Source organism: Oncorhynchus clarkii, chromosome 25 (assembly GCF_045791955.1).
Source record: "Oncorhynchus clarkii lewisi isolate Uvic-CL-2024 chromosome 25, UVic_Ocla_1.0, whole genome shotgun sequence".
Lineage (NCBI taxonomy): Eukaryota > Metazoa > Chordata > Actinopteri > Salmoniformes > Salmonidae > Oncorhynchus > Oncorhynchus clarkii.
The window spans coordinates 14,904,703-14,916,945 of NC_092171.1; the positions used below are offsets into that span (position 1 = coordinate 14,904,703).

General features: G+C 44.9%; 1 protein-coding gene across 2 annotated transcripts in view; it reads left to right on the plus strand.

The window, feature by feature from the left end:
* The window catches only part of LOC139383431 (serine/threonine-protein kinase D3-like), a 64,650-nt gene extending 52,827 nt beyond the window's left edge, over positions 1-11,823 (plus strand). For both annotated transcript variants that reach the window (XM_071127980.1, XM_071127981.1), the window contains exons 10-18: positions 4,905-5,181; positions 7,470-7,525; positions 7,955-8,027; positions 8,200-8,306; positions 8,437-8,598; positions 9,302-9,400; positions 9,514-9,781; positions 10,222-10,307; positions 10,489-11,823. In XM_071127980.1, the coding sequence (XP_070984081.1) occupies positions 4,905-5,181; positions 7,470-7,525; positions 7,955-8,027; positions 8,200-8,306; positions 8,437-8,598; positions 9,302-9,400; positions 9,514-9,781; positions 10,222-10,307; positions 10,489-10,662 (1,302 nt within the window). In that variant the 3' untranslated portion in view covers positions 10,663-11,823. The remainder of the gene's footprint in view (positions 1-4,904; positions 5,182-7,469; positions 7,526-7,954; positions 8,028-8,199; positions 8,307-8,436; positions 8,599-9,301; positions 9,401-9,513; positions 9,782-10,221; positions 10,308-10,488) is intronic.
* Positions 11,824-12,243: the final 420 nt, after the last annotated feature.

Genomic DNA, 12,243 nt, shown 5'->3' on the forward strand with positions numbered 1-12,243 from the left:
TCCACACACAGAGACGCAAACAAAACTCCCTCGCCCTCCCTTTGGCAAATCTGACCATAATTCTATCCTCCTGATTCCTGCTTACAAGCAAAAATTAAAGGAGGAAGCACCAGTGACTAGATCAATAAAAAGTGGTCAAATGAAGCAGATGCTAAGCTACAGGACTGTTTTGCAAGCACAGACTGGTATATGTTCCGGGATTCCTCCAATGGCATTGGGAAATACAGCACATCAGTCATTGGCTTCATCAATAAGTGCATCGATGACGTTGTCCCCACAGTGACTGTACATACGTGCCCCAACCAGAGCCATGGATTACAGGCAACATCTGAGCTAAAGGCTAGAGCTGCCGCTTTCAAGGAGCGGGACTCTAACCCAGAAGCTTATAAGAAATCCCGCAATGCCCTCCAACGAACAATCAAACAGGGAAAGCGTCAATACAGGACTAAGATCGAATCGTACTACACCGGCTCTGACGCTCGACGGATGTGGCAGAGCAAGCAAACCATTAGAGACTCAAAAGGGAAGCACAGCCAAGAGCTGCCCAGTGATACGAGCCTACAAGATGAGCTAAACTACTTCTATGCTCGCTTCGAGGCAAATAACACTGAAACATGCATGAGAGCACCAGCTGTTCTGGAAGACTGTGTGATCACACTCTCCGCAGCCGATGTGAGTAAGATATTCACAAGGCCGCAGGGCCAGACGGATTACCAGGACGTGTATTGCGAGCATGTGCTGACCAACTGGCAAGTGTCTTCCGTGACATTTTCAAACTCTCCCTGTCCGAGTCTGTAATACCAACATGTTTTAAGCAGACCACCATAGTGCCTGTGCCCAAGAACACAAAGGTAACCTGCCTAAACAACTACCGACCCGTAGCACTCACGTCTGTAGCCATGAAGTGCTTTGAAAGGCTGGTCATGGCTCACATCAACACCATTATCCCAGAAACCCTAGACCCACTCCAATTTGCATATCGCCCCAACAAATCCACAGATGATGCAATCTCTATTGCAATCCACACTGCTCTTTCCCACCTGAACAAAAGGAACACCTATGTGAGAATGCTATTCATCGACTACAGCTCAGTGTTCAACACCATAGTGCCCTCAAAGCTCATCAATAAGCTAAGGACCCTGGGACTAAACACCTCCCTCTGCAACTGGATCCTGGACTTCCTGATGGGCCGCCCCAAGATGGTAAAGGTAGGTAACAACACATCCACCACGCTAATCCTCAACACAGGGGCCCCTCAGGGGTGTGTGCTCAGTCCCCTCCTGTACTCCCTGTTCACTCATGACTGCAAGGCCAGGCTGATGACACAACAGTGGTAAGCCTGATCACCGACAACAACGAGACAGCCTATAGGGAATATGTCAGAGACCTGGCCGTCTGGTGGCAGGACAACAACCTCTCCCACAACGTGATCAAGACAAAAGAGATGATTGTGGATTACAGGAAAATGAGGACTGAGCACGCTCCCATTCTCATCAACTGGACTGCAGTGGAGCAGGTTGAGAGCTTCAAGTTCATCACTGGGGCCAAGCTTCCTGCCATCCAGGACCTCTGTACCAGGTGGTGTCAGAAGAAGGCCCTAAAAATTGTCAAAGCATCCAGCCACCCTAGTCATAGACTATTCTCTGCTACCACATGGCAAGCGGTACCGGAGTGCCAAGTCTAGCTTCTACCCCCAAGCCATAAGAATCTTGAACACCTAATCAAATGGCTACCCAGACTATTTGCATTGCCCCTCCCCTCTTTTGCACCGCTGCAACACTCTGTTGTTATCATGTATGCATAGTCACTTTAATAACTCTACCTGCATGTGCGTATTACCTCAACTAACCGGTGCCCCCGCACATGGACTCTGTACTAATGCCCCCCTGTATACAGTCTCGCTATTGTTATTTTGCTGCTGCTCTTTAATTACTTGTTACTTTTATTTCTTATTCTTATCCATTTTCTTAAACTGCATTGTTGGTTAGAGGCTTGTAAGTTAGCATTTCACTGTAAGGTCTACCTACACCTGTTGTATTCAGCATTTCACTGTAAGGTCTACCTACACCTGTTGTATTCAGCATTTCACTGTAAGGTCTACCTACACCTGTTGTATTCAGCATTTCACTGTAAGGTCTACCTACACCTGTTGTATTCAGCATTTCACTGTAAGGTCTACCTACACCTGTTGTATTCAGCATTTCACTTTAAGGTCTGCCTACACCTGTTGTATTCGGCGCATGTGACTAATAACATTTGATTTGATTTGGGAAATTAACTTTGTGTTTGATTTGAACACCACAGAACAACTATTGCCTGACATAGACAGAGGCATGGTGGAATGAAATGGAGAGTCTGCATTTACATGGAACTTTCTTACAATCCATTAAAAATATCACAGAACAACATAACCATAGACCATTCATTTACATTTATCTGAGTCTATACAGTGTCTACAACCCAATGAATGGTTTCAACCAAACACTGAATTTCCCCTAAATAAATGTACCATTTTTTTTTGTCTCTGATATTTCAAGATGTGTTTTATTGTCTGGTGTGTACAGTGTGTAAAAGATCCTGCTGAATGTAATGGTGTCAGTGGTGGTGTGAATAAGACTGGGGGCTGCTGTGTTGTAAACTACAGTGAGGTCAGTGACACAGAGAAAATCCCCCAGCCTGCCTCGTGTGGTTTCACAAGCAGTCCACTGACATTTCTGTGTGGCTGCAAAGTGAAAGGGCTTTTGCTTCTGTCTGTAGCCACCTTGTTTGTCATCAGCAGTATTTTACTCTGAAAATGTTAAGGGTTTTTGCTGGGGAAATCTGATAAAAAATGGGATGTCCAACACATTATTAAAATACATTGTAACTTGTTGCATCATCCATATCAGATATCCTTTTTCAAATGCCTTACCAAACCATCACCATAAACCTTTCTTGTCCAGTTCAAATACATTTGACACACAAAGTGAACTGTGTAATTATGATTTCCAAGTGCTATAACTCCAGCTTCTGAGAGTGTGTGTGACAGTTCCATGGTGACACCAGTGGTGTAGGCAGTCTTTACCATGCCACAGGGGCTTAATAGCTGTTTAATTAGACACTGGGGACTGAGGTATCCAGGCAGGCAGGCCTCGTTCCCTCTGTGTAAAGGCTTCCACATGTTCAGTACAGCCTTGCAACTGGGAGCCTGTACCAGCCTCTGTACCATATGGCTGTTTCACTTTGACACCTCCCCCGATTGCAGCTAGAGATGTGACGGAGTGTGACAGGGTTTCTGTTGCTACAGTTTCTAGCTACGTGTGTTTGTATGATCGCCTGATCCCCACATTGGGGCTGCCATTTTCAACAAGTTTAATAGGTATTTTCTACTCTGAGGTCCACTCTCGCAGTGGTAAACTAGCTGTAACCGACACACCCTCCATCTTCCCAGCAGTGACAACAGTGGACAGGAAAGGCTGCTTTACATTATCGTTTACTTTCAACTTGGCATTCAGCTCAGCGCTCAGTACTTAAAGACGCTCCGGAGACTAATTGAAGACTTGCTGTTTGTGAATGGGTTTTTTCTTATTCTTCTGTCAAATATTGTCATATGGGTCGTTCTGTCTTATATGTTGTTGCGAGTGTGTGTACAGATTGGGCCAGTGGTGACATTAGGTTATCCAATGTAGCCTCTGTCTCTTGGGCGTTTCCACCCACTGTCTCTCAATACGATTCAATGTACTTTATTGACATGGAAAGTAAAACACTTACGTTGTCAAAGTAAACATATAACAGCGATGGTCAATGGTGGCTCATTCTCTCTCTCACTCGCTCTCTCTCTCTCCTGTTCTTCTCAGCCCCTAGCCCACTGTCGTGTGGCTGTCCCCTCCTCTCCTCTCTCTCTACCTCCAGTCATCTGATTAGTGGTGGTGGTTGTGTGGCGACGCATCAGATGGCTGCCCTGTTCTACATTTGGAAGTCATATAGGCTTCTTTTTTGAAGACAAGACCCCTGTACTTGTGGTTTCCAAAACCCTTTTATGGGGGTAAGGGGGCTTCACTGAAATTACCCAAACCTTCTCCCCTCCCAATCCCGAGGTTTTTGGTGTCCGATGGTAGTCGCCCTGTCTCACGTCTTGGTGGCTGGCAGCGAGGCGGCTCATGCCCATATAGGGGTCTGGTGTCCTTCCTTGTAATCATGGGGCCTCTTCTCTTCAATGGGCCCGGGCCTGGGTCATGTGTGCCTGCCCTGCTAACCACAACCACTTCATCTGACACTCTGTGGTGAGCCACGCTCAGGGGACCCAAAGGAGAGGAGGATGGTGAGACGAGGCACTACAGGGACTCCTATTGGCTAGGGACTTCCTCCTTCTTCTTTGATTTGCATTTGACAGTGAGACTGGAGGGAAGGGGGACTTTTAAAGTGTGCTCAAACTGCCCTTTGCACCACATATCTTCTAAGGGGCTGTCAGATCAAGGCTATGCACTAGGCAGGGGCTGTGGATACACTACACTGTGGAAAGGGACTAGGACCCACTTTGAATGACTCTTTCTGATACGCGTGCTAAGCTGAGGGAGATTTTTCTCTGACTTTACCCGGGGGATTTGGTGTCTGCTTCTGTCTGATCTGACTGTCTATCTTGTGAGTAATTGATTCAGTGAATCTTGTCTTTCTCTGTTTTTCTCTTGTCTTTGAGTATTCACTGGACTAGTCTTTTCTGTGTATCATGGTTGTATTCGTGGTTGTATTTGTCTTCTGTGCCTCTCTCGCCCCAATCACTAGCGGTGATGTCGTGGCTTTCTTTGTTTTTGTCTGTTATGATCCTGATCTCTCTCTTTCTTGCTATTTTTCTCTTTCTTTCTTTCTCTCTCTTTCGCTCTCTCTCTCTTTCTTTCTCTCTCTTGCCCCTCCCTCATGGCCCCCAGGAGATCCCTCTCTCAGAGATCCTGCAGGTGGAACAGTCGAGGGACCTCAGTAGCCTAGCCCAGGGCAGCAACCCACACTGCTTTGAAATCATCACCTCCATCATGGTCTACTACGTTGGAGAGAACAACGGGGGCCAATACCACAGCCCCGCGCTGACAGCCTCAGGCGTGGGAATGGAGGTGGCCCAGGGCTGGGAGAAGGCCATCCGTCAGGCCCTGATGCCTGCCACACCCCAGCCCAGTGTGGCCACCGCAGCCAGGCAGGGGAAGGACCACAGTGAGTACAGTACCGTTCTCTACTGTTAACATGGTAGACATGTGGCTATGGCTATTGGAAGTTGTACTGACTGGCTATTGCTCTGGTTTAGGCTACTGATCATAGAGTGTATACGGTAGTTATTTCGATTAGAGGTAGCACTGACATGTATTTGACATATTGTAGCTATTGGCACTAGCACTGGAAAGGTGGTATGAGATTAGTTTATGTGAGCAGTGGAAATAGTACTATTTGTGCCCATAAAATGGGTCATTGCCGATATTGGTAATTTAGTGGTTTGATATATTACATGAGTTTGGGTCAGGAGAGACCCTGCTTGAATCCCCAAGTTTTTTGAGTTTTTTTAATTGAACCTTTATTTAACTAGGCAAGTCAGTTAAGAACAAATTCTTATTTACAATGACGGCCTACCCCGGCCAAACCATAACCCGGACGACGCTGGGCCAATTGTGCGCCGCCCTATGGGACTCCCAATCACAGCCGGTTGTGATACAGCCTGGAATCGAACCAGAGTCTGTAGTGACGCCTCTAGCACTGAGATGCAGTGCTTTAGACCCCTGCACCACTCGGGAGCCCTGAGTTAAGGTCAAGTGAGGTGATGTTCTGGAGTGAGAAAGCAGTCAGTCTTGTTTTGAGATAACAAAAAAAGGCATCATCAGAAATGTGACTGTGCCTTCAGACACAGCAAAGCCTTGAATTGTGAAGCCATGGTTGACCTTTAACCTCCTGTGGTTGTAATCATAAGATAATACGATAAGATGTACTTTGTTGTTCATTAACGTACAAAGAACGCAAAATTGTCTTTTTGCTCCCAACCCAACCCTCTGAGAAACACACTCATAGCCCGAAGGGCTGGAAGCAATGGGTCAGCGCCCCGGAGCAATTATAGGATATTAAGTGCCTTGCTCAAGGGCACAACAACAGGCGGTGGTATCTAGGATGATGCCAGCAACCCTCCGGTTGTCGGCTCACTCCGCACCAGATTATCCCGTCTGAGCTGAGATTTGAACACTAGGCTTCCTGCCACCCAATCAAATTGATCATCATTATTATGATAATGACGGTGATGATCAACTAGATTCAGTGGCGGGGCGTTTTTTGATTGGATTGGATGGTTGGGCGTAATTATAATAAATTGTACAAAAAGAGAATGTATTTGAAAATAATAATATTTTCAAACCTTGATTAAGGTGAGATATATATATCTTTTTTGTGGGAATACTTGGGACCTAAATTGAACAAATGTTTCGCTCAATTCCTGGTGATTTTGGAGTCTTTTTAACTACCCCTCACTCCAATTTTTTTTGTTTATGATTACTTTAACATTTTTACTAAAAACTTTGGGGCGACAGAAATAACCAAGTTGCGGGTTTTCCTGTTGCAGACGCCTGTCTTAAAAGCTATAGAGCCAAGGTGGCACATTCAACTGGTCGCTCTCCTGTGGGCACATGGTGCAACACCTGAAACCTGACATAGATTCAGCGGATTATCTGTGTGTGTTAAAATGTGCGCTCCTCTTCCATCGCATCCAATACACTAATGCATATTCTAATAATGAAGATGGCCGAATCAGATGAGTGGTCTTTTGTTCCCTTTCGGTTATGAAATTAACACACTTCTGGTTCAGTGCTCACCATCACCATAGCAGGTTCTAATGTTTATTAATCATTTCTGTTAGAGTAGATATGAGATTAAATGAGCGCCATTGCCTGCCAGCTCATGTACTATATGTCCCCGGAGGCCATTTGTCTGGCTGTACCTACTGGTGTAAAGCATATGGTGAGGGTGGCAATGCCAAACAGATGAGATCCACTACCTCACTACCCCTCAATATCCAACCACTCTGAAATGACAACAAGGGCTTGTGCCCTACAGTCCTACAATATGGTCCTTCGCCAATGAATAAGTACAGGTGGGCATACTTTGTTGTCCATAGAGAAGATGAAAGCTGAGACTCTGTTATTTGATTATACAATTATGTTTTATTGTTTGGCAAGACATGACTTGGGAGCCTCATGACTGAATATTGGCCTCAGGAGGCACCCATAACCTTAACTATGAAATGTAACACATAGTTATGCTGTTCGAAAAAAACAAATTTGTCCCAATCAATTATACAGGGTCGTTATTGTTTATGTAATGTTACAGCTGTGATAGGCTTGAAGGACATCGAAAAAAAAGTGAGAAATGCATCTCTGTTTATGATTCATTAGGAACGCGTTGGGTCCTTTATGCATTTGTAATGTACAGTTGTGTAAAGTAAACACTGCGTTGGTTTTCCCCTCTAGAACAAGAGGTGTCTATCAGCATATCTGTGTCCAACTGCCAGATACAGGAGAATGTGGTGAGTGTGGTCACTTTTTCAGATCATCTTGCTCAATTTCTCAGTTGTGTTTGTGTGTGTTCAATCTTGCTCAATTTCTCAGCTGTATATATGTGTGTGCGTGTGTGTGTGCAGTCGTAAAAAACAAATCTGATACTTCTGTATTCTTCATGGACCATTAAACATTGTCCATTGTAAAAAAAAATCTATATTTAAAACAAATGAAGGAAGTCACTCATACACTTATGGGAAAGGGGGATTCTCATACGTACTGTACTTGTGCATTGAGTGAAAGTGACCCATTTGTCATATCAATGACCACACCAATACAACAGCATCTATCCAACAATGATATAGCAGAATACATCCACAGTTTAATGTATATTAGCACTAGTAATACCCTTTAAGATAATAAACTGCAGTAATACAGAAGTGTTTCCCTCTCTGTAGGATATCAGCTCTGTATACCAGATCTTCTCTGATGAGGTGCTAGGATCTGGACAGTTTGGGATTGTGTATGGAGGTGTGTTCCTGGATATCCATGTTTTGATGTATTGCAACTAAACATAATGTATTCTCTCAACCCAAACCAAAACACACATCCACTTTATGCCAGGTACTCACATCTATCTTTATGATACTATACAGTATACAACATAAGTACATGTTGACTCATTATTTATTTCTGTTGGCAGGGAAACACAGAAAGACTGGAAGAGATGTGGCAATCAAGGTGATTGACAAGATGAGGTTTCCTACCAAGCAGGAGAGCCAACTGAGGAATGAAGTGGCCATTCTCCAGGTAACACATAGACCCTCATGCTGTACCAGTCAGATGTATACAGTAGTCATTCTTGCTGATTTTCAAACAGTGAAACTGTAACATGGTACAGTATGGAGTGTTGAAGCTAAAGGCTTGTTCCCTCGTTTAGAACCTTCACCATCCTGGTATCGTCAATCTGGAGTGTATGTTCGAGACGCCCGAGAGGGTGTTTGTTGTCATGGAGAAACTCCATGGAGACATGCTGGAGATGATCCTGTCCAGTGAGAAGAGCAAGCTCCCAGAACGCATCACCAAGTTCCTGGTCACACAGGTCTGTCTTTCTCTCTAACTTCCGTCCCTTCTATTTCTCTGTCCTTCCTCATCTTTCCCCCACTTTCTCTCGTCCTCCCTCCCCCTCTCTCTCGTGGTGTGGTAGTCTATATAAGCAGTAATAGACTCAGCCCTGGGCCTGTTTGTTCTTGTGGTGTATGGATACGGGGGGATTGTTTACAGAACAGGCTGGTCTGGATGGCATCATGGCCGCATCATGGCCTCCTGCTGGATTACAGCCTGCGGTGCCATAGTGGTGCGCTGTTCTGCCCTGCTGCCTGGTCTCTGGTCTGTGGGCTCATTAGAAGAGAGGGGCCCTGGGACCAAACGGGAGCGGGTTCATTAGGCATGGAGCTGCACATGAAAATGAACAGCAGCAGGTCCGGCTCTGATGTGGTTTAACAGGACTTTGTCAGGAGTTGGGCAGCAGCATGGAGTTGTTGGAGTTGCATGCAGCGCAAGCAGCTACAGTTGATGATTCCACTACAGCTGAGAGGAGACAGTGATGAGGTCGTGTCCATATGGAAACTAGGAAAGTGACCACCCTAGAAATAGCTTAGTGAACTACTAAAATAGTTATGCAGCTCTCATTATCCATTACATTATATTCTGGGAGTCCATACTGTTATATGAGGAGATCATTGTGTGGTATTATGTGGTCTGATCTCGCTAACCCACGAGGGTTGGGCTATTTTCTGTAACAGATCCTGGTGGCTTTGAGACATCTGCATTTCAAGAACATCGTCCACTGTGATTTGAAGCCCGAGAACGTGCTGCTGGCCTCAGCAGAACCCTTCCCACAGGTAACCAACATGCAACATCTCACCTGTCAGACAAGTTTTCTATCTTTCTAACAAAATATTGCTTGTATGTGTATGGGGGAGACAATGTAGCATTGTGTTGTGTGTCCCGGCAGGTTAAACTGTGTGACTTTGGCTTTGCCCGTATCATCGGTGAGAAGTCGTTCAGGCGTTCGGTGGTGGGTACCCCCGCCTACCTGGCCCCAGAGGTGCTGCGTAGTAAGGGCTACAACCGCTCCCTGGACATGTGGTCTGTGGGGGTCATCGTTTACGTCAGCCTGAGCGGGACATTCCCCTTCAACGAGGACGAGGACATTAACGACCAGATCCAGAACGCTGCCTTCATGTACCCACCCCAGCCATGGAAGGAGATCTCTGCAGATGGTAGGAAGAAAGACCTGCTTGAATAATATTCAAATGCATGAATGCTAAGGAAGACAAATGAGGACAAACATCTCTGTAAAGCGTGCAGCGCAACTAATGAGTCCAGTCATACAGCTAAAGAAGTAGACCAATGGTGTGATACGACAAGCAGTCATTTGAAGCAACTGGAAGTTATTTTGTCTTAGTTATCACTTGTATACCAGGTTGCACTATGGTTTTTCATATCCACTATTGTAGGTGTTTGTGGGGGATATTTATTTGGGGCAGCTCGGGAGAGTTGTCAGTGATTCATGTAAACCACACACAACAGAAAAGTCAAAGAACCGCAGGGTCTGAATACCATGCTGGTAGATCCAGACGTGTGGGTAGAGAGACAGCACTGATGTTTAATGTCTACCTCTCACTTTGAGACTAACATTACATCTATATTCCTCTCACAGCTACAGATCTCATTAACAACCTCCTACAAGTGAAGATGAGGAAGCGGTACAGTGTGGACAAGTCCCTCAGCCATCCTTGGCTACAGGTATTATAATAGCTTAATTATACTGTAAGCAGTGCACAGGCACATCTAACAAAACATTCACACACATTTCATGATGTGACCTAGAACAAGGCAGACATTGTATTGGATCCCTGCTGTAACTCCTGCTTCCCCCTCCCTCTCCCTCACTCCCTCTCCCCCTCTCTCTTTCTCTCTCTCTCAGGACTACCAGACGTGGCTGGACCTCAGGGAGTTTGAGACACGGCGTGGCGAGCGTTACATCACCCACGAGAGTGACGATGTGCGCTGGGAGGAGCATGCAGACGAGCATAGCCTGGTCCACCCTAAACACTTCATTATGGCGCCCAACCTGGACGATATGGAGGAGGGCCCCTAGTGGCCAAGAGGCCAGGTTACAGGTGTGGCCAAGAGGAAAACATCAGGAACCTCTGCAGGTTGTTGACCTTTGGAAGCATTCCCTCTAAAACTGGTTGGGAAAGGGTCAGACACCCCTGTGCAGGGACTGTGTGACAGGGGATTCTGACCCAAGACTCTGTGATTAGACATACTGCCACAGGGAGCAGACAGGTGGCTCTGTGGAGGCCCCTGTTTCTTTAGGACACCGCAGTGGAACCAAAAACTTTGGGAGAAAGACATTTCTTTTTTTTTCTTTCTTTTTTTTCCTTATCTTATAGAATCATTCCAGCTCAACTTCATTGGTCCTTTTGGGAAAAGCATCATTATTATAAACCAAAGGACAATTCAAGTTGAAGGGATATAATTTCCTTAACATTAGGAGTGAGTAATGGTATGCCATTCTACCTGTGAAGGGCTTACAGATTAGTGAGCTTAAAGGGCACTTATCACAAGGGATTTGTATCCACAGAAAGATTGGAATGCGTAGGTATTTGCAAACACAACTTTGTGCTTATTCCAAGACAGTTTTTAACCATGTCCTTTGACAGTATGAAACTGGAGCTATCATTTGCATGTAGATGTTGTACTTTACTAATGGGAGGTAGATTTTTGCACTATGCTACCATCAAGTCTAACAATTTGAAAAGTTAAAGCTGCTACATCAGGTTCTCTAGAGAGAATGACAGAATGACAGAAAGTGTTGACTACAACATAACTTAAAGTTTGTGCTAAGAGCTTGATACAGTAATGCCTAGGTGAGTAGCATAGAGATTATGAAAATGGCTACAATGCAAAGCCTTTAGTAGAGCACCTGTCATAAACAGTGAGCAAGTAAATCAAAAGGTGCAGGGACCAAAGACTGAATCCAGCTAATTGATATTATTCATCTTCAATTTCCCTGTCTTCTCATGACCAATAACTCATCTGTTTTTCTAATGGCTGTCTTATCGTTGTGGTTCACTCTACTTCGTTGTCTAGAAAGTGGCTTGACTATTGTACATTCCAAGCAGGGTTCGAGCCAAACCTGGTGATGGGGCCACTACCCCTCAAGGTATTACAGTAGCTATCTACAGTTGAAGTCGGAAGTTTACATACACTGAGGTTGGAGTCATTAAAACTTGTTTTTCAACCACTCCACAAATTTCTTGTTAACAAACTATAGTTTTGGCAAGTCGGTTAGGACACCTACTTTGTGCATGATACAAGTAATTTTTCCAGCAATTGTTTACAGACAGATTATTTCACTTATAATTCACTGTATCACAATTCCAGTGGGTCAGAAGTTGACTGTGCCTTTAAACAGCTTGGAAAATTATGTCATGGCTTTAGAAGCTTCTGATAGGCTAATTGACATAATTTGTGTCAATTGGAGGTGTACCTGTGGGTGTATTTCAAGGCCTACCTTCAAACTCAGTGCCTCTTTGCTTGACATCATGGGAAAATCAAAAGAAATCAGCCAAGACCTCAGAAAATACAATTGTAGACCTCCACAAGTCTGGTTCATCCTTGGGAGCAATTTACAAACGCCTGAAGGTACCACATTCATCTGTGCAAACTATAG